The 22,849-nt window shown below is 45.7% G+C and overlaps 1 protein-coding gene across 5 annotated transcripts in view; it reads left to right on the top strand.

The window, feature by feature from the left end:
- TBC1D14 (TBC1 domain family member 14) overlaps window positions 1-22,849 on the top strand; it is a 117,666-nt gene that overhangs the window by 54,932 nt on the left and 39,885 nt on the right. For 4 of the 5 annotated variants that reach the window (XM_021669347.2, XM_021669344.2, XM_021669356.2 and 1 more), the window contains exon 3: window positions 1,644-1,764. In XM_021669347.2, the coding sequence (XP_021525022.2) occupies window positions 1,644-1,764 (121 nt within the window). Of the gene's footprint in view, window positions 1-1,643; window positions 1,765-20,871; window positions 21,004-22,849 lie in introns of those variants that run through there. The other variant, XM_012434972.3, reaches the window with a different exon arrangement.

Genomic DNA, 22,849 nt, shown 5'->3' with positions numbered 1-22,849 from the left:
TCATTTAAAAAGAGTTTTTGTAGAGACAGAGTTTTGCTATGTTGCCCAGGCTGTCTCAAACTTTTGGCCTCAAGCTGTCCTCCTGCCTTGGCCTCCCCAAGTGCTGAGATGATAGGCATGAGCCACCACTCCTGGCTGGTGATGTTAGCTTTGATCACTTGGCTGAAGTGGTGTCCCTCAAGTTTCTTCGGCATATTATTAACTATTTTGCCTTATGTAATTAATAAGGAATTTGTAGGAGACCCTTTGGAGCTGTATAAAAATCCATTTCTCATTCAGCTTTCACCCACTAGTATAAGCATCCGTTGATCATTTCTTGGCTCCATGAGTCTTTCTCTCCTAGGTACTAGGTGGCTTCCCAAGAGCTTTCCTCCTCCTCCATTAATTTCTATGTTCGTTTATTTGTACCTATGTAGATTTGTTCTATTCAGTGAGTTATAATCCATTGTTCTCATTATTTCGGTGATTAAATTGTTCCAGATTGAGCCAGTGGGAGCCTGTTCAAGCTGGCCACTGTTTCTCTTAGACATGTACCCATATTTCTTTCTTCTTCTTTTTTTTTGAGGTAGAGTCTTGCTCTGTCACCCAGGCTGTAGTGTAGTGGCACAATCTCAGCTCAAGCATCCTCTGCTTCCCGGGTTCAAGCAATTCCCCTGCCTCAGCCTCCTGAGTAGCTGGGACTACAGACTCGTACCACCATGCCCAGCTAATTTTTTTGTATTTTAGTAGAGACAAGGTTTCACCATGCTGACCATGATGGTCTCAATTCCCTGACCTCATGATCCGCCTGCCTCAGCCTCCCAAAGTGCTGGGATTACAGGTGTGAGCCACTGCGCCTGTTCCGTCCCCGTATTTCTTTGAGCACTTTCTAGTCCAGCAAGATGCTATAGGCTCATGTTGTACTTTCTAGCAAGCCCTAGAAGCCATTTATTTTTAATGAATGCACCAAGACAGTGCATTCCAAACATAGTTTATTTTGTATTAATACTACCGGTTGGGATTTATTTATATCACAAGAAACTTTTGTTTACATGTTCTTGGGAGAGAAGACCTTGTGACCATCTCATGAGTAACTTTCTTTTTATGATATGTGAACACTCGTTATAAACAGGTAATACAGATTTACCTTGTAGATAATTTAAGCTAGAGGTTACGTACTGAAGCAGCTGTTGCTATTAAACACGGATTGTGTACTTGAAATTTTAATGTGTCTAACAACCTTGTAGAACATGGGGCAGTGTGGCCTTGTTAAACCTAGGACACTGAGGCTCGGAGAGGTTAATACACTGGCCCAGTGTCATGTGGCTAATGAATGCTTGAGCCAGGGTTTCAATTCAGTTTAGTCTGACTTCAAAGTTTATTTTTTCTGATACCCTTTGTTATGATATAACACATTTTTTTTACTGTAAAATTTTATAGAATTTGTACATTTAATAGTTGAATAACAAAAAGTTTATTTCTGGCTTAAGGTCTTTGTCCTGCGGCATAACTGTCTGTATCAAGTGTGAAGAATTAAAGTATATGGTTCGTCACATTATCCCTCTCAGAGGACAGTTGACTTACTTGTATTAGAGTGATTCTGCTGTCTTACTGTTTCTTTAGATACTCAGAAATGCCCTAACCTTGTTATTTTCTTCCTGTAGGAATCTGCTTCCTAGAAAACAAAGTCCAAGACTTGACAAACAAAATGACTTGGGATGGAAGTTATTTGGAAAAGTGCCACTCCGAGAGAATGCTCAGAAGGATTCAAAGAAAATACAAAAGGTACACAAGATATGAAACCACAGAAATAGGCTGCTGTATGTGTATAGCGTATATTTATGAACCTTGCAAAAATGACCATTTCGAGTCTGAAATTGGAAATCACTTCATCTTATTTGCATGTCACGTTCCTCAAATTTAAGTCTGTATTCAGAATGTGGATGAATTTAACCTTCATTTCTTACAGCTTGGATCATGCACATAGGAAAGTCCAGTTGACAGAGCTGGGCTTTAGATGTTTATAACTGTGTTTAATCGGTTTCAACAATAGTTGCAAATGTGTTTATCATCCAATCTGTATTAATTTTTTGCTATTAAAGCTTTGTCCTGTGGGTTTCTTGGCGCTTACATCCTTCCTGTGCTGCTCTGGGATGGAAAGGCGAGGGCTGTCATTCCCCAGCTCTGCTGGGACGCCTCTCACTTGCTCACTCTGAGGTTGCCTAGTTTTGGGGTGGGGATGGAGTTCACCGTCAGGCCGGGCCCGCACGTCCTCACCACTAGGCTGCATTGCTCCTTGCAGTGGGAGAGACGCCACTGCTGGAGCCTTTCACTCCTCTCTGTGAAGAGAGGGCCTGTGCGCAGACACAGTAAGTCCACTGCCTAGATAGCCCTGACCACCACCACCTGAGGCTTCTCCTAGGCCCTGAGTCTCAGCCAGCTCAGCATCCTAAGAGTCTGCTCTCTGCCCAGCATCATGACCTCGCCACCAGCAGCCTTGCCCCTCCAACCTCAGTTTTATATTCATTGACATTTGCTCAGTAAACACTCTTGAGGCCAGTAAGTGCCAGGCCTCATGCTTGGCACTGGGGTTGGAAGGGACGCAGCACCCATGCCCAGCAGCGTCCCTGTGGAAATGACTCCAGGGCAGGTACAGGAGGAGTGGGGCACAGACAATTGAGGTTAAAGGTGTGACAGGGAATTAATTGCTGTGGGGATGATGTACTGAGTGATTACTATGTGCTAGTTTTAACTGATTAAGCACTCGTGTGTCTAGTTCCTTTAAAACTCCCAACAACCTTGTAAAGAAGATACTATTATTAAACTCAGTTTACCAAAGAAGCACTAGACACAGAGGCTTAGTGACTTGTGCTGGGACACGTTGCTAAGTAGCAGAGCTGGAAACCAGCCCTAGCCAGTGGGGTGCCAGGACCTCTTTTGCAGGCAGTGCCAGGCAGGTAGTGGGGACAGCATAAGCTAAGGGACAGTGTGCAGCTGAGCCCAGGAGGCTGACTGCAGGGAGGCTGCTGACTGCAGGGAGGAGGCTGACTGCAGGGAGGAGGCTGGCTGCAGGGAGGAGGCTGGCTGCAGGGAGGAGGCTGGCTATAGGGAGGAGGCTGACTGCAGGGAGGAGGCTGGCTGCAGGGAGGAGACTGGCTATAGGGAGGAGGCTGACTGCAGGGAGGAGGCTGACTGCAGGAAGGATGCTCGCTGCAAGGAGGAGGCTGACTGCAGGGAGGAGGCTAGGGAGGAGGCTGACTGCAGGGAGGAGGCTGGCTGCAGGGAGGAGGCTGACTGCAGGGAGGAGGCTGGCTATAGGGAGGAGGCTGACTGCAGGGAGGAAGCTGACTGCAGGGAGGAGGCTGACTGCAGGGCGGAGGCTGACTGCAGAGAGGAGGCTGACTGCAGGGAGGAGGCTGACTGCAGGGAGGAGGCTGACTGCAGGGAGGAGGCTGACTGCAGAGAGGAGGCTGGCTGCAGGGAGGAGGCTGGCCATGGGGCCCATGTGCTGTGCTTGGTAGCCTGCCTCTAACCCCAAGGCTTTGCAGAGCCTCTGAGTGTTTTACTTAGGTAAGGAGTAATGGCATCACCTTGGCAAAAATACGGTTCTTGGACCAGACCAGGCAAGAGAAACGGGGGTCTGGCCCAGTGCTGTGGGGTTACAGAGGACACCCCTTTAAGTGCTAAATAGATGGGACTGACTTGTGATGACCTGTTAGGTGTGGGGTGTAGTTTGTGGGGGGTGAGGCAGGAGCACAGTGTTGAGGCTCCTGGCCTGGGCAGCAAGGTGGGTTTCTACATGCTACATTCTTCATGCGTTGGCAAATTAAATTTGCTTCAGACTCAATATGGTTGTCTGCCATTCTCCGCTGTAATCATCTGGACCCAGGGGACTCACTAAGTAAATCAGTGTTGGAATTCATTTTGCTTATTGTTAATTTTGAATTTGAATCACTTATTGTGTAGGCTTATAAAATAGCATACACTTAAAGTATGATTTTGTCTACAAAGCTCAGCTATAAATTTCTTAGGAAATTAAATAGCCAAGCTGTTAATAAAGTTTTTAAGGAAATCCACACTCAAAAAAGTAACAATTACAGTAAAAAGAAATAGATTTTCCCATGGCACTTAATATCACTGGCATCATGTTTGAATTTCTTTGTCTTTTTAGGACCCTGGTTTTTTTTTTTTTTTTATAAGGGGAGCATGGATATGTTCTTGACCTTAGAGGATTTTTTTCTGTGAACTGGAATGACTAGGCCAGCTCATTATGTGGTAACACAATATTACCAAGAAGAGGACCATCTGCCTCCATCATCAATAATAAAGATGTAACTTATCTGTACGAGTCATTCAGTCCTGCTCAGGACCTTCTTGCTTGTCTCTGGCCCTCTCATCGCTCATCTCCCAACCCAAGGGACTGGGTGAAGCCTGGGAGGGGCTCAGGGCCGGGGCCTCGCCACTGTGGGGAGGCCTCTGGGCTGCAGGCTGGTACTGGCTGTTGTCCTGGGTGTCGGCTCACACAGTCTGCTCTGACACAGGCAGGTGCTGAGGCCGTGAGAGCCTAGACCTGCGATCCAAGATGGTGACCATACTCCAGCTAGAGCTGAAGCGTAGAGAAAGTGTTGAGGAAATTCCTTTTCCTTCTCTCTCTGGAATTTTTCTTATTACTTGAGAGAGCAGCATCACATGGTGACATAAGAACATGGACTTTGGAGTTAGACTGCCTGGGTTTGTCTCCTAGCTCTGCTACAAATTGGCTGTGTGACTTGCGGCAAGTTACTTAACCTTTCTGAGCCTCATTTTCCTCATCTCTACCGTATGGAGAACAGTAGCACCTGCCTCCAAGGTGGTGAGGATTAAATGGGTGAACACACATCACAGGCTCAGAATAGTAGTGAACATAGAAAGTGCTGTGAAAGTGTTTGCTGTTACTGTTGTTTCTTTTTTATGACCAGTCAGCCTTGAACAGGAAATGGAACAACGGAACACAGTATGAGAGAATGAGCCTGAGCTCTGGAGGGCGTTCCTCGTCTGCCTGGTCAACGAGCACTGCACCATGTTGAGGCCAGGTCCTGTGCTGGGCACCAGGAGCCCAAGAGCAGTTGGGTTGACCTGCCTCAAGGCACCTGTGGTGGAGCTGGGCACACTGGCCAGGAGCTTTGGGCTCACAGGCTTGGGTTTGGCTTCTGGCTTTGTCGTTTAGCCAATTACTACTTCTCAGTTTCTCCATCTGCTAAACAGGGATGGTATCTACTTGCTTAATTATTATACATTAAGGGATAACGCACATGTGGTGTGTTTTTACCCAGGGTTGAACACAGTGAGTCGCCAGCATTATTAGTCAAGGATGTCTTGACATTTTAGTTCATCAGTCGGTCCGATTTGTGGTGTTGGTCCCATATATGATTTGCCCAGGACGTGTGTCCAGTGCATCAGTTTTATTCTAACTGGGTCACGTTCTTTTGGCTTGGGCCTTATATATTACTATTTTGGGGAAATATTGAAATGTTAACTTTTAGTTACCTTTTCAAATTTCATAACAATTTTGAAAATTAAGTCATATTTTTTGTTAACCTCGATTGTGGTTTGAGAGAGATTTTCTTAAAGGGGAAACAGAGGTGACCATGGGTAGAAGAATAACAAGACAGCAGTGGCTCTCACGGTGGGGTCACGTCAGCACCACCCAGGGATTTGTTAGAAATACAAGTTCTCAGGCCTCCCCCAGACACGTCAAAACAAATTCTGGGGCTGGGACCCAACAAGTTTTGTTTTAACGGAAGCCATAGTTCATTCTAATGCATACTAAAATGTAAGAACTATTGCAGGAAGAGAATGTCAGCTATTGGAAGGAAGATAGCCATGTTTGCCGTAGCAGGTTAAATAAAGGGCCCAAAGCACACTGACCAGACGAATTCCAGTGATAGCTGGCGAACTGGAGAAGTTCTTGTGGATAAAGATGGGGAGCATGTATTCGGAGAGAGCTGCCTTCAGGCCTCTGGTTGCTGCTTTGCCTTGTGAATAAAGGGGAGCCTTCTTTCTTGGAGTCTATGGCCTTTTGTTTATTTCACAGATTTGAGCCTCTGAGTAGATCCATCCTGAGATTTACAATGAAGGGCAAGCCTTCTGTGGCCCTTGTCTTCCTTGGAGTTTACCATGGGTCAAGGAAAGACAGATTTAAACAAATAACTCTACACATAATTACAGTTGTGGTAAATGCTGTGAAGAATTGCAGTGATAAGCAGTTCTTACCTTGAGGTCACCTTTTTCCAGTGACTGCGAACCACCAGCTGCCAAATGCGAGTGTCTGTTCTCAGCCCTCGTCTTCCTTGGCCATCGGCAGCACTGCCTCGGCTCCTCCCGAGTGACTTCTTCCCTCAGCTTCCAGGCTGCCCATTCGCCCTTCTTTTCCATTTCCTTGCTAGGTCACTCACCTTCCCATCCTCTAAATGTTCGAGTGCCTGGAAGGCCCTTCCCTGTCCACAGTCACCCTCTAGGGCAAGCTTATCCAACCTGCCTAATTTTGTTGTTCTGCTCTGTTTAGGCATTGAGCAGCCTCGTGTTAAGCAGAAAAGGGGTGAGGAAGGGCCATTACTGGCTCAACCAAAATCAGAAACTAAGAACTCTTAACTGTTTTCTCTCTGTGGACACCCCTGGGGCATCTCAGCTGGACTTGAAGCTTCAGAGGTCAGGCCCTCACACTGTCTTCAGTTGGGACTTACCTCCTGCCCAAAACTGACCATTTAAAAAGTAAAAGTGGGTGCAGTGGCTCACGCCTGTAATCCCAGCACTTTGGGAGGTCGAGGTGGGTGGATCACTTGAGGTCAGGAGTTTGAGACCAGCCTGGCCAACATAGTGAAACCCCATCTCTCCTAAAAATACAAAACATTAGCTGGGTGTGGTGGCAGGTGCCTGTAATCCTGGCTACTTGGGAGGCTGAGGCGGGAGAATGGCTTGAACCTGTGAGGTGGAGGTTGCAGTGAGCCAAGATCGTGCCATTTCACTCCAGCCTGGGCAACAAGAATGAAACTCCATCTCAAAAAGAAAAAAAGGAAAAGTGATGCTCTGTAATTTGAGCAGGTGTCAGAGGCTCAGGGCTGAAAACATGTGGGAATGCTTTAGAACAGACTGGGTGACTCTTTCAGACCTAACACTGTGAACGTAGGCTGTAGGAGCTGACGGCGTCGTTGGGAAGTGAGGTTGAGCAGAAAGTTAATGACCTGGTTGGAGTCTGAGGGAGCTGCTGATTGTGGGAATGATAGCTGCAGGAAGGGATAGGCTTGTAGATTTCCGTGTCCTAGATGAGGCATTGTCATGTGGGCAGATGAGTTCATGGCCTGTGGTGTTTGCCTCTGTATGACCTGGAATGTCTTGGATGGCCTTCTGGAATTTCAAGTCAGCTCTTAGATCTTAAAGCAAGAATCCTGGGAGAAAGCAGCTCCAGGACAGTGACGGTTTTTCTCCTCACCTCTGAGAAGTCTGGGGTACTCTGAAAATCTCAAAACATTGCACCTTGCAGGAAGGATAGGTCTTGGTGGTCAGTGGAGGTAATGGCGGCAGGCCTACAGGCCAATTCTAAAATAACAAGAAAAACCTTCACTTTCATGATCCCTTATGCCTTTGGAAAATGGGTTTGAACGAACTTACAGAAGTAAACAGGTCCCGGTCCCAGGAAAAACGGAATAAGCACATTCTACCCTATCTCACCCAATGAATGCAGATAGAAAGCCTGAACAGAAAGCATGGAGCAGCTATTTGAGATTCTAAAAAGAAACAGTGGCAGGTGGGTTGGGGAAGAAGACCAAAATTTGAAGTACTGCTGAACTGGTACTGAGTTTACTGATTTTTTTCTCCTCTGATCCTGAACTCAGGCAGCCCCAAACCCAGGAATATGTCTTAATGTGGACAGAGAGCACCAGGAGAAGCTCTGTACTTCTGGTTTGGGGAATGGGTCTCTATCACTTAGAATGCCAGAAACCCTATTTTTTAGTTTTATTTTATTTATTTATTTTTATTTTTATTTTGAGACAGAGGCTTGCTCTGTCACCCAGGCTGGAATGCAATGGCATGATCTTGGCTCACTGCAACCTCTGCCTCCTGGGTTCAAGTTATTCTCATGCCTCAGCCTCCCAGGTAGCTGGGACTATAGGTGCATGCCACCATGCCTGGCTCATTTTTGTATTTTTAGTAGAGAAGGGGTTTCACCATGTTGGTCAGGCTGGTCTTGAACTCTTGACCTCAAGCGATCCTCCCCCCTTGGCCTCCCAGAGTGCTGGAATTACAGGCATGAGCCACCAGGCCCGGCCCTAGTTTTATTTTTTTTCTCTGTTCTCTTGCACCCCAGCCCTCAGGCATTCTTCTGACAGCAGCAGCTGGTGGTAGTCTGAAACTCCCAGGAAAGGGAAGCTGATTAGAAGAGTTTTGTTTCCAAGGGCCAGAGTGTGAACCCCTGATGCTTTATTCTCTCTCTCTCCCCATTACTTGGCCCAGATGTGGATACAGTTGTGGGAAGCATATGGCTAGAGAACCAGAAAAAGGGAGACCCACAAAACTAGAAAGTACGGGGGGGATCGCAGAGGAGGAGGAGCTCGGGAAGGTGACCGTTTAACGTGGTTTATGAGCTCCCAGACTTCTTGTCATGTTGTGAATACACAGATCTGACCCTGAGTAGCTTACGTAGACTTTGAGAACTAACTGATCTTTGGGATAGACCACGATGCAGTTCCCTAACTGGCCACTGGATGGTGCACATGCAGGATAGATCCAAAAAGTGCTTCAAAGGCTTTGAAAACTCTCTGACTTTGGAACCACAACTTGCGCAAAAGGCTGACTGGAACTTGTGTGTGGAATCCAACTGGGTAAACTGCTTACTAAGATAAAAATGTCAACATTCTCCCAAGGGTTGAGAGAAAATTCAGAGTTTCTTAACACAATATTCAAAATGTCTAGAATGCAGTTCAAAATTAATTGGCTTATGAACTAGAATCTTTTTTAAAAACAAATATTTCCTCTGAATCAGAATAGGTGCCGATAGGATCATCTCTTCTTTTGTCTATTTTTTTTTTTTTTTTGAGATGGAGTCTCGCTCTGTCGCCCAGGTTGGAGTGCAGTGGCGGGATCTTGGCTCACTGCAACCTCTGCTTCCCAGTTTCAAGTGATTGATTCTCCTCCAGCCTCAGCCTTCCGAGTAACTGGGATTACAGGTACCCGTCACCACGCCTGGCTAATTATTTATGTATTTTTAGTAGAGACGAGGTTTCATCATGTTAGCCAGACTGGTTTTGAACTCCTGACCTCAAGTGATCCACCTGCCTCGGCCTCCCAAAGTGCTAGAATTACAGGTGTGAGCCACTGTGCCTGGCCTGTTTTTTGTTTTTGAGATAGGGTCTTGCTCTGTCACCCAGGCTGGAGTGCAGTGGCGCATTTCAGCTCACTGCAACATCTGCCTCCTGGGCTCAAGCGATCCTCCTATCTCCGCCTTGTGAGTAGCTGTGACTACAGGCACGTGCCACCATACCTGGCTAATTTTTTATATTTTGTATAAAGACAGGATTTTGCCATGTTGCCTAGGCTGGTCTCGAACTCCAGGATTCAAGATCTGCCCGCCTCAGTCTCCCAAAGTGCTGAGATTACAGGTGTGAGCCACTGCGCCTGGCCAGGATCATCTTTTGAAAATCAAGACACCACTGCCGAGATAATGCAGTTGTTGGAATTTTCCAAGAGACTTTAAAGCAACCATTATAAAAATGCTCCAACAAGTAAGGGTGAACACTTTTGAGATGAGAAAACAGAAAGTATAAGTAAAGAAAAAGAAACTGTAAAAAGAACTAAGTGGAAATTTTGTAACTGAAAAATCGGCTAACTGAAATAAACTAACCAGACAAGCCTAATAGCAAAATGGAGATGACAGAGGAGTGAGTGAGTGAATTTTAAGATCAATAGAAATTATCCAATCCAGGCTGGGTAGCCTGTAATCCCAGGCTGTAATCATGCCTGTAATCCCAGCACTTTGGGAAGCTGAGCGGGTAAATCACAAGGCCAGGAGTTCAAGACCAGCCTGGCCAACATGATGAAACCCCATCTCTACTGAAAATATAAAAATTAGCCAGGTGTGGTGGCGGGCACCTGTAATCCCAGCTACTTGGGAGGCTGAGACAAGAGAATCACTTGAACCCAGGAGGCAAAGGTTGCAGTGAGCCGAGATCACACCACCGTACTCCATCCTGGGTGACAGAGCACTCCGTCTCAAACAAAACAAAAAACAGAAATTATCCAATCTGAGCAGTACAGAGAAAAAATGAGTTAAAAAAATGAGCAGAGCCTTAGGAACATGTGGGGCAGTAGTAAAAAGTATAACACTATCATTGGAGTGTCAGAAGGAGAGGAGAAACAATATGATGTGGAAAAATTGGAGTAAGTGATGGCCGAGGATCTCCCACATTTAGCGAAAGATGCAAACCTATAGATGCAGGAAATTCAGTGGCTGCCAAACAAAATAAACCCTAAAAGGTAAGAAGTCCATGTCCAGACGCATTGTAACCAAACTGCTGAAAATAAAGACAAGAAATCTTATAAGCATCCAGAGAAGAACAATGTCATACTTACTGGGGAGTAACAATTTGACTGAATTTCTCATCAGAAACCATGGAGGCCAGAAAAAGTAAAACAATATTTTTAGAGTGCTGAAAAGAACTGTCAACCCAAATTCTGTATCCAGCAAAAAACAAACAAACAAAAAAAAAAAACCCAAAAACCTTCAGGAATGAAAGTGAAATAAAGATATTCTCAGGTAATGAAAAACTAAGAATTTGTTGCCAGCAGACTGGCTCTAAAAGGAATTGCTAAAAGTTGTTCAGGTAGAAAGGTCATTATACTAGGAGGAGACTTGGAACATCAAGAAAAAAGGGAAACAGAAATAGTAAATATCTGGATAAATTATTTTCTTTTTGCTTTAACTGAATACAAATAGATGTTGACTTTAAATATACAGTAACAATCTTACGTGCGCTACAACATGATTAAGGTAGCGAGAGCAATAAACAATTTGTCATATAATCAGAATGCAAAGTTGATGAATTAAATTAAAACATCATAAATAGAAACACGTTCACAAAACCACAGTTGAATATACATAACTGTCATTTCTTGGGAAACACAATTTTAAATAAATACTTGAGTTTCCCAATGGACTATAAATCCTGGGGAAGAAATCAGGGCACATGATAAATTATCATGAAAAGAATCTAGAAAATGAGAGGACATCTGCATGGGCTTCTCATTCCTATTGAGATTGATTTGGGGAACGTTCTCAAGTCAGCAGACTGTTTTTTTTTTTTTTTTTTTTTTTTTTTTTTTTTTTTGAGACGGAGTTTCGCTCTTGATACCCAGGCTGGAGTGCAATGGCGCGATCTCGGCTCACCGCAACCTCCGCCACCTGGGTTCAGGCAATTCTCCTGCCTCAGCCTCCTGAGTAGCTGGGATTACAGGCACGCGCCACCGTGCCCAGCTAATTTTTTGTATTAGTAGAGACGGGGTTTCACCATGTTGACCAGGATGGTCTCGATCTCTTGACCTCGTGATCCACCCGCCTCGGCCTCCCAAAGTGCTGGGATTACAGGCTTGAGCCACCGCGCCCGGCCTAGACTGTTTTCTTAATGAGTTATTTACAAATATGTTTGAAAGCAAAAATTACAATGGGTTTACAGTGTATGTAGATGTAATATGTAAGACAAGTGAAATACAGAAGGGGACAGGGCATGGTAATAGTTTCCGCATTCCACTTGAAGTAGTAAAATATTGATTCTAAGTAGATAATGAAAAATTAATACGTATACTGTAATCCCTAGACCAACTACTAAACTAGACAAAGAGATGGGGGAAAAAAAACCCACACACAATAGAGAAATCAAAATGGAGTTCTAAAAAAGTTCAGAAAACTTTATCTAAGACAGGAAAGAAGACATAAAGGAAGAAAAAAGAGAAAACATGAGATGGTAGACGTAAATTCGAACATATCGACAATCACATTAAATGTAAATGGTCTGAACACACCAGTTGTGTGTTTCATTACTCAGCTCTGACAGATTGTCAGAACAAGTTAAAAAAACGGGCTGGGTGTGGTGGCTCACACTTGTAATCCCAGCATTTGGGATTACACAAGGAAATTAGAAAATATTTTGAAGTGAACGAAAACACAACATACCAAAATTTGTAGGTTGCAGTGCTTAGAGGGAAATGTATTGCATTAAAATGTCACACCGAAAAGAAAAAAGGTCTCAAATCAGTAAACAAAATTTGTACCTTAAGAAAGTATAAACAGAGCAAATAAACCCAAAGCAAGCAAAAGGAAGCAAGTGATCAATGTGAGAAAAGATTTCCATGCAATTAAAAACACAAAACTGAAAGTCAATGAAACCGAAAGCTTGTGCTTGGAAATGATCAACAGCATTGATTAAACTCTAGCAAAACTGACAAAAAGAGAATAAAATTAGCAAAAGGAATGAAAAAGGGGATACCACTAAAGGCTCCACAAAAATAAGACAATAGAATGTTATAAATAACTGTACGGGTTTTTCTTTGTTGTTGTTGTTGTTTTTAAAGGCAAAGTCTCGCTGTCACTCAGGCTGGAGTGCAGTGGTGCAATCTTAGCTCACTGCAACCTCTGCCTCTCGAGTTCAAGTGATTCTTGTATCTCAGCCTCCCCAGTAGCTGGGATTACAGGCATGTGCCACCACGCCCAGCTAATTTTTGTATTTTTAGTAGAGACAGAGTTTCGCCATGTTGGCCAGGATGGTCTAAGATTCCTGGCCTCAAGTGATCTACCTGCCTCAGCTTCCTAAAATGCTGGGATTACAGGTGTGAGCTACCACACCAGCCACATAAATTTGATAACTTAGATGAAATGGTCCATTTCCTTGAAAATTGCAGATCACCAAAATTCATCCAAGATGAAACAGATAATCTGAATCATCCTGGAATTTGTTAAAGAAGGACCAGATGGTTTCACTGATGAATCTTACTGAACATTTAAAGAAAACACCAATTTGAGAAGAGGGAGTACTTCCTGACTCATTTGAAAGGCCAGTATTACCCTGATATCAAAACTAGATGAATACAGGACCAAAAAAAACCAAACTACAGGCAAATAGCCCTTATGAAGACACACGAAAAATTCTCAACACAGTATTAACAAATTGAATCCAATAATACATTAAAGAGTTATAACCATGACAAAGTGACATTTAGCTTAGGAAGACAAGGCTGGGTCAGTGTTTGAGAATCGATCAGTGTAATCTAGCATACTATTAATTTAAAGAAAACCACACGATCATATCAGTTGGTGCGGAAAAAGCATTTGATGGAATTCAGTGTCCATTCTTCATAACAACTCTCAGCAAAGAAGAAATGGAAGAGAACTTCCTCCACCTGATAAAGAGCATCTACAGAAAACAGCTACGGCTAACGTCATGCTTAATGGAGAAAGAATGAAGGCCTTCCCCTAACATGGAAAACAAGACCAGGATGTCTACTCTTACTATTCCTGTTCAACATCGTATTGGAAGTCCTAGCTGGTACATTGCTCGTGGGAATGCAAAATGGCACGGCAATTCTGCAAAAACAGTTGGAAGAAGTTTCTTTTAGGTGAAACATATACTTAGAATTAGCCCAGCAATCCCACTCTTAGGTATTTGCCATCAAGAAATGAAAACTTATGTTTGCAAAAGATCTGTACATGTTTATAGCAACTCTTTTCATAATCTTCAAGAAATGGGAACAACCCAGATGCCTGTCAGTGAATGGATGAATGGTGGTACATCCCGTACGACGAAATATGACTCAGTAATAAACACACTTAACACCTTGGGTGAATCTCAGGCATTATCTGAAGGTAGAAAGTCAGTTTCAAAAACTTGCATGCTGTGATTTCATTTGTGCCACATAACTTGAAAAGACGAAGTTGTAGTGATGGAGAACAGAGTCATAGTGCCGGGGTGGGGTAGGGTGTGACTACCAGGGGCTAGCACAGAGGAGGTTTTGGGAGTGATAGGACTGTTTTCCATCTTAATAGTCATGATGGTGGCTACAAGGCAATGTTTAGAAGACATAGGATTATATACACCAAAAAGTGAACTGTATGTTAATTCAAAAAAGAAACTAGCATGAATGAATGAATCAGTCAGGGTATTTTCGATTCAGCATTTCCACTTCTGGTAATTTCTCCTAAGGATAAATTTGTATAGGGGTGAAATGAGGGTTGTATAAGAGTATTGATTACAGCACAAATGATTGGAAGCTATCTAAATGTTTGGCAGGGAATTGGTGAAATCTTAAATGAAATACTGCACTGACCTCACAAAGCAAAATGAATCATCATTTGTATAGTGTGCTCTGTGTGTATAAAGATACACACATATCCTTGTAAATGCAGAGACCATATTTGGAAGGATACTTGCAAAATAGCTAAAAGTGGAATTTCTTTGGAGAGGAAAACAAACTGGGTGTGTGGGAGAGAAGAGGGAGACCTACTTTCCACTGTATACACTTTTGTACCTTTTGTATTTTGTTCTGTATACATGTCTACTTAAATAATTTTTTTTTTGAAATGGAGTCTTGCTCTGTTGCCCAGACTGGAGTGCAGTGGCACAATCTTGGCTCACTGCAACCTCCGCCTCCTGGGTTCAAGCGATTTCCAGCTAATTTTTGTATTTTTAGTAGAGATGGGGTTTCACCATGTTGGCCAGGCTGGTCTTGAACTCCTGACCTCAAGTGATCTGCCTGCCTTGACCCAAAGTGTTAGGATGACAGGTGTGAACCACCATACCCGGCCTTTAAAAAATATATATTTTTAATGTGTAGAATGACAGAAAAATTGTTGAGGAAGTTTGGGCAAAGGACAGCAAGGCGAAACCAGAGGTAAGTGGATGCTCTAAGGTATAACTCACAAAATTTCATGTAACTCCTAGAGGCATGCTACAGATTTTACACTGAGCTTCCTAGTGGCAGGGCAAAGAGGGAAACAGTATACAGCTGGTGACCCAGAGTTGAAAGCTGAATCTACTCTGGAAGTTTTGGCTTGTCAAAGTGGTAGATACCATGTTTGTATGGTACTGGGATCTTCTGGTGGAGAACAGGTCTATCAGGAGATTATCCCATAAAATGTCTAATCCCCATTCATCCCCATTAATGTTAGGGTTTAGAGAAGCAGCAGGTTAATTACATATCATACTTCCACATGATGCCAAGAGTGAGAAAGAAGGAAGTGATCTGAAATTTCTCCAGGGGAAATGGCAAGATGGTTGTTTAATTTGCACTTTACTTTTTAGTCTCCTGCTATTGTCCTGGTAACAGTTTATTTATTCTGAGAAGTATAAATTCTTTATCCCCAATGCCTTTTAACAAATAGACTGAAATTCCTATTTAATGCTTAGCGCTTCCTAAAATTTGCTTATTTTTCCTAATGTGGAGGTGATAAATTTCCCTGTTAGTTGGAGAGGGTAGTGTTCAGAGCACACTTTCTTTGGTACAAACACTGTGGATCTTGTGTTTATTCTTACTGGTGTGTCTCCCAGGAAGGAATAGGAATTCGAGAACAGGAAACACTTATTCTTTCACAGCTCTTCACTGGGTCCTTTCACAGTGCTGTGGTGAGAGGGGTAGGGGTCTCAGGCCTGTGAATGTGGCTTGAGGTAGGTTGGGGAAGCCTCTGACTTTGGGATCAGGAAGCCCGAGTCTGCACGTAGGTTCTGTCATTTACAGTCAGACGTGTGGACTTAAGGCCATGGCTCTGCCTTTCCGAACCTCGGTATCCTCTGCAAAGGCAGTGCTCACATTGCCTGTGTTTGTGAGGGTGAAGTACGATGAAGCGTGGAGTCCTGGAGCAGGGGCTGGCATCCTGTGGGAGCTCCGTCACCGTCAGGACTCCTCTCATTGTGGTCTCCTGCCACGGCTAGACCTTCAGTCTCACGTGCATAGGAAAAAGTCAGCAACAGACACGGAAACAGCCTTGCTCCAGCAATAATGCAGTGTGGTTTGGAAACTGCAGTTGGTGAAATTGATTTTTGATGCCATCTGAATTCGCTTAAAAATTATTTTTTCAAATTTTAAATATAATTTATAAAAAAATACCTGTCAAATATTGAAATGATAGATGGAAGACAGGAAAATCCTTTTCCCCCTGAGACTTCACAGCCCCTGTCACAGAGGAATCTCTGATGGTTTCGTGCCCACCCTCCCGGGCCTTTCTCAGAGACACATTATATATGTGTGAATTTCATCCATACAGATTCATTTACATGATGTAATTGCAGACTGAGTTCTTTGAGCACCTTCTCTCTGCTTTGTGTGGGGCACTTAGGAAGCTTGTTAAACACGTAACTGGAAGTTGTAGTAGCCTGTGATTGTAGGGAGGGGACTATCTGTGTTGTGAGTCTGGTTTCAGGCTGACCTTGGACTTGGCAGTGGCGTCTGCAGATGGGTGGCCTGTTGTGTACTATTGTGAACGCTGAAGAGATGATGTGTCTCAGTTGATGCCGCTTCCCAGAAAGACGAAGAGAGATGCCCCTGGGAGCTTTTGCCCTCCCGTAGGCAATTTAATGTGTTGATGTGGAAACAAGGACCCCACGGAAAACCCCTCTTTCACACTGACCGAACTCCCAGTGGAAGAGTGGGAGAGTTCAGAGTCCTTTGCAGTCTCTTCAGCACAGCTGGAGTGGCAGAGATAACCCCTGCAGGCCTTTCCAGTGTGGTCTAGCCCAGCCTGGGGCACACTTGGGCCAGCGGCCAGCACGTGGTCTGCACACAGTAGGTGCTCCAGAGGACTCTGAGGAACCCCAGATTTGAGGAGACTGAGGCTATTCGTGAACCTTCTTCAGGTTGCCTGAGTTGAACTCAGAATGTTAGTGGGCCTTCAGGAGATTAAAAAACAATCTTGTCAGTGTGTGGGGAGCGAGCACTTTAGGTGGAGTCCTCTCTGTGACACTGAATTAACAGGCACAGTCTGCATTTGTTCGTTGGCCTTATGCCTAAGTGTGATAGTTAAGGAGGCCTTAGGGACACACAGGGAACACTATTTTGGGAAATAGAAATCTTAGTTCGGAGGCGATACATCTGGGTAGTTGGCAGTTAGAAGCCCCGGAGTCAGACTGCCTGGGTTCAAGTCCCACCCAGCCACTTGAGGGGGTTACTCAGAGCTGCTGCCGCTGTATCGGGGAGAGCTCAGTGGGGGCGGGTGTGTGATGCTGACACTACCTGTGTTAGTTTCCTGTAGCTGCTCTAACAAATCACTACACGCTCGGTGGCTCAGAACAACTGAAATCTATCCTTCAGTTTGGGAGGTCAGAAGTCCTAAATGGGCTGGACACAGTATTACACTGTAATGCCAGCACTTTGGGAGGCTGAGGCAGGCAGCTCACTTGAGCCCAGGAGTTCAAGACCAGCCTGGGCAACATGTCAAACCCCATCTCTACAAAAAATACAAAAATTAGCTGGGCATGGTGCACACCTTTAATCCCAGCTACTTGGGAGGCTGAGGTGAGAGGATTGCTTGAGCCCCAGAGGTGGAGGTTGCAGTCAGCCGAGATTGCACCACTGCACTCCAGCCTGGGTGACAGAAGGAGACCTTATTTCCAGAAAAAAAAAAAAGTCCTCAATGAGTCTTCCAGGCTAAAATCAAGGTATTAGCAGGCCTGGATCTGTCTAGAGGTTCCAGGAAAGAATCTTTCTCTTCCAGCACCTAGAGATTGCCGTATTCCTTGGCTTGTGAAGCATCACTCTAATCTCCGTCTCCATCAGCACACTGCCCGCCCCCTTCTGCAGTCCCGCCTCCCTTTGCCTCCCTCTTAGGATGCCTGTGCTTATTTTGAGCCACCTGAATAATCCAAGATAATGACCCCATCTCAGGGTCCTAACCTTAACCACGTCTGCAAAGCCCTTCTTGCCGTATGAGGTGACATCTGCGGGTTCCCGGAATTAAGAGGTGGACATGTTCAGGGGGCCGTTATTTTGCCTCCCACAGTACCTACCTTGTAGGGTTGTGAGGATCGAATAAGAGAGTGTGCGTCAGACAGCCCTGTGGGGGCACATGGAAGCCTTCGACTGGCGGCTTCTGTAGAATTTCAAAGTGGATGTGGGCTGTGGGCATCCACCATTGTTCCTTGTTGTAGGAGAGTTCAAAGGATAGGGTGTCCTTTCGCCTCAGGACTCTCCCACTCAGGACTGGATTCCGAAGGCGTAGCCGAGGCACTGAGTTTTAAGTAATATTTGGTCGAAGTGGGGGTAAGAATTTTATTTAGTAATTAAACCAGGCCTTCTAAGAGTTGGGATTTTTTTTTTTTTCTAATAAAAGAACAGAACTAGCCTGTGGAACCTGCCCACAGCCCGGCAGCCAAGCAGAACCCCGGCAGCATCAAAGCAGGGCTGGGGCCCTGGGGAAGGGCCACTCAGATTTCAGAGGTAAACACCACTCCCTGGAGGTCACCTGTGAGCTCAGAATTTGAGGATAAGTAGGTGGTTTCCAAGGTTTTTGGGGATGTGTAGGGAAGAGGGAGTAACTGAGCAGAGGGAACAGAGCCTGGGTAACTTGAAAGAAATGGGGAGGGGTTGATTATAGCTGGGCTGAGAGGAGGAGGGGAGGGAACATGGCATTGGAGTGGAACCCCGGCCAAGCTGGTGCTTGCTCTCCTAAGAAGTCTGTTTAGGTGCTGCTGTGGTTTCTTTATTTGGGTTTGGGGTTTTGTTTTGTTTTACTTTTTAAAATAGCATTTTGGCTATAAAAGTTAACAATAGTGATAGGAAATTTGGAAATCCAATAGAAACATAACAAAAATAAGTATTACCCATAATTCTGTCACCCAGAGATAATCCCCTGCTAACATTCTCATTATATTCTTCTATTATTAAATCACATCATGCCTCTACTTAAAATCGTCTGACTGTGACCACACCCAGGAGAATGATCGGGAATTCCATAGCAGCATCTGATACCCAGAGCATGTTCTGACTTCCTCAGTTGTATCAAGCTGTTCTTTTTGAACCAGGATCCAGTCAGGTTTGTGTACTGCCTTAGGTATGTCCCTTTATTTTCTTCATACAAAACACTTCTTTTTCTCATGACGTTTACCTTTTAAAAATTTAAATGATCATAGGTCAAAGATTTATTTAACACCTTGAGGAGACCAGTAAGATGGTAAAACTTATGCCAAGAGCATTTGAGGAATTAGGGGTGTGTGTGTGTGTGTGTACACACATGCATAAAACCCAAAAAGAACTAGAGTAGATGGCTAGGTTAGATTTCAGCGAACAAATTGGTGACAATAAAACATAATCTTTGGGATTATCTTTTCTTTTGGACATTATTTACAAGTTAATATGTAACTTCACAGTATCTGGGCTTGAATGGAGTAATAAATAGCACAGGGACAGTCTCCTAGAGAATTAATCTTTAGGCAGCCATGCTGAAATTGCCCAGGAATGAATCGAAAGGATACACCCTACTCCTGCTTTTGCCTTATTTTTGGATAATTGTCTTAGGCCTTCCCCAATCTTTTCAGCCAGAATCAGGCTCTCTCCCTCTTTATCCTATTACTTTTTAAAAACGGCTCGAGGTATAAATAATATACCATGAGATCCACTCAGTGTAAGTGTTCCACGATTTCAATAAATGTATACAGTTAGGCAACTATCACTGCAATCCAGTTTTAAAATATGTTCCACATCCAAAGTTGTATTTTTTCATCACCCAAAAAAGTTTCTTCGTGCCTGTTCGCAGCTGATCCCACTCTCAACCCCCAGGCAAACATGAATTTGCTTTCTCTCTGGAGATTGACCTTTTTAAGAAGTGTCACATAAATGGAATCATGGAATTTTCTTGTCTGGCATCTTTCACCTAGCATAGCGTTTTTGAGGTTCATCCATGTAGGCTCATGTCTCAGCAGTTTCTTTCTTTTCATGGCCGTTTCCATGCGGCGTATGCCCCCGCGGTTGCTGGACATTCTGGTTGGTGGGAACAGTGCTGCTGTGAATGTTTGCATGCTCTGTGATCATATTTCTCTTGGGTGGGTTCCTGGGAGTATGGTAGGTGGATGTTGAATTATACAAGAAGCTGCACCATTTTACACTCCTACCAAGGACTTAGGAGAATTCCAGCTTCTCTACGTCCTTGCTATCACTTGTCACTGCCCTTTTGATTTTATCCTGGTGGATGTCACAGGCTTCCTCTGATGGAGACGTTTCTGCCGGTGATTTAGTAATTCCGAATCCCAGGAGATCTGCTCGGGAAGCCTCGTGTTGCCGCAGACCGGGTTTGTTCCGCGCTGGGACGTGGGGCCCGCGGCTGACCAGAAGTAATTTTGACCCGACGCAGTCCCTATGGTGTAGGGTCAGAGTTTAAGGGCTGTTTTTAAAAACCAGAGGTGTCACCGACAGACTGCCTACCGCGCCGTCTGAAGGGCGAGCTCTCGCCAGCGTCCGTTCCCCTCCCGGCAGCCCCGGGGCGCCCGCTCAGCTGCTCTCTGCGTGTTGTGTGTGCTCCCTGACGTTTTAAATTCACCTGTGAAGACTCTGTGAGAAACACTACGAGCCACTGTAGCCTATAGAGTAAAAACTGCTCACCATCACCCCACCACCTAGAGCTCACCAGTGCGAATATTTTTATGTAATTCCTTTTGGCAACACGTTTCTTAGCTCTCGGGTGATCTTTAAGGCAGAAGCTGGCTCTCTGCCTGTTGGCGCGCGTGTTCTCTGTGCTCGTGGAGGGTGGGGCCGCTGGAGCCCCGCCCATGGTCCCGCCCATCGCCGTCCATAGGCCCCGCCCCCGTGGGCTCAGGCCAGACCTGATGCGCTGAGCCGGCTGCGCGGATCGCCTCGCTGCATCTGCGCGCGATTGAGCGGCCTGCCGCGCCGCCCCGCCCCGCCAGTCTGTGGAGCCGCCCGCCCGTGGTCCGGGAGGGAGGGAGGGAGGGAGGCCGGCCCTCCGCTCGCTGGGCATGGAGCCGCCGGCCGCGCGCCTCTAAGGCCCCGGCGTTCATGGTGAGTCGGGGTGCGGGCCGGTGCCTCTGCCTGCGCCCAGGCCTGCCGGGTCCCGGGGTCCTGTCCTGTCCTGTCCTGTTTGGGGCCTGCCCAGCCCTGCGGTGGCCCTGCGGCCCCGCGCAGGTGGAGTGTGGGAGTGTGCGTGTGTGCGGGTGTGCGTGTGTGCCAGCTTCACGTGCATCTGTCCTCAGCAGCCGAAGCTTGCTGTGCACGCTGCTGATGCGGTCTTTCCTCCCTGGCACTCTTTGTGTCTGGATTTCCACGTATTTTCTTCCTGGGTTCACGTTTACTGGGACGGCGAGAGAGCGTGAGCGAGCATGTCCTTTGAATCGTCCTTACCCTGTTTTCAGAGCCGGTCCGGGCCCGGCCCAGCAGCCCCCTTAGAGGCCAGGAGGGCCTCGCCTGCGATCCGAGGAGGCTTTGTATGGAGATGAGACTGCGCCCCGCGCTTTAGGGCCCAGTGAGGTGGTCAGGCTGCAACAGCAACCGGGCATGTTAAAACCCAGTTCCATTGGAATACGTTTCATTCTCCAGCCCGCATATTAACTTTTGTGTCCTCGATGCTCTGGGAGGAATATGACTATTAGAAAAGGCCTCCTGAGAGTGCTTCCCAGAATGCCAGCATTCCCAGAAACTTAGGGAATGCTTTCCAGGACGGGACGGCATGCTGGTTTAAGAATCCAGGCCAGAGGAGTCACTCAGGTGTTCTCTGCTGCTTTACTTACCCTGAGGTCAGGCCTCAAGGGTTACCAGGGGCTGCCTTTCGGAAGGTGGGGCTTTTGTAAGACCTGTGCGGACCATTCTTCCCCCCTCAAAATGGCAAAACAGAGCCGCTCCCAGATTTTAAACTGGGCTTTTCCCTCCCAGACAGTTGCTTTTACAAATGGCCAAGTGTGAGACCAGCCGGTGTTGTTGATGCTTTCAGTCTCTTGCCCTTTTGCACAAGCACCCCTCTTGGAGTGGAATGTTTTGAAGAGTAATTTCATAGTATATAGTGACAGTCATACTCCTGTCATTTCTGGGCACCTGCTTTGGCTCCACACGTTATGCTGGTTCTCATTTAATCCTCAAGTGTAACAGATGAGGAAACAGGCTTGGGGATGGAGGAGGAGCTCAAGGTCATGTTGCTGGTGATGCTGGCTCAGACCAGGCCTGCCGCTGCCCCCCAGTGCTTCCTGGGTCCTCAGCCTGTGCAGATGTGGTGGCCGTGCTGTCACTGCATGAGTTCAAGTCAGTCTTTTAATGGGTACCACTTGGATGGCCGGCCTGCCTCGGCAGCTTTATTCCAGGCGCACCTCCCAAATCCTCCGGTTATTTAGCAGGTGAATCTTGATACTGCAGATGGTGGAGTCGGAGCTGTAAGCACAGGTTTTGACTGATGACCCTTTCTTCTAGCTAAAAGAGATTTCTGGGGAAGTCAGGGGGCTTCTGCTAGCAGGTTACTGACATCATTGGCTATGTTTTGTAGTGTTCCTCCAGTTCGTAAGTAGCATGGGTGACCGTTCTTGCCTTTCTACCAGGAATACTTTTTTCTGAGACAGGGTCTTGCTCTGTTGCCCTGGTGCGGTCATGGCTCACTGCAGCCTTGAACTCCTGGGCTCAACCGATCCTATCCTCGTCTCAGCCTCTTGAATAGTTGGGACCACAGACGTAGCACCTCTGTACCAGGGTCAGGAATACTTTTTCATTGTTTGAGAATCATGATCCTTTATTTTCCATCTTAAAACAAATGTGCATTGAGGCAGGATTTCCTCCCCTCTTCTTAAACTAACAAACGGTAAGCCTGATTCAGGAGTCTCCTGCCCTTCTTGTCTTTAGCACTGTGCAGATCACACGTGGAATGTAG

Source organism: Aotus nancymaae, unplaced genomic scaffold (assembly GCF_030222135.1).
Source record: "Aotus nancymaae isolate 86718 unplaced genomic scaffold, 86718_ANA_hifiasm-v0.15.2.pri h1tg000006l, whole genome shotgun sequence".
NCBI classification, from domain to species: Eukaryota; Metazoa; Chordata; class Mammalia; order Primates; family Aotidae; genus Aotus; species Aotus nancymaae.
Note: the sequence above shows the minus strand (reverse complement) of the source record. Positions and strands in the feature narration are given on the sequence as shown.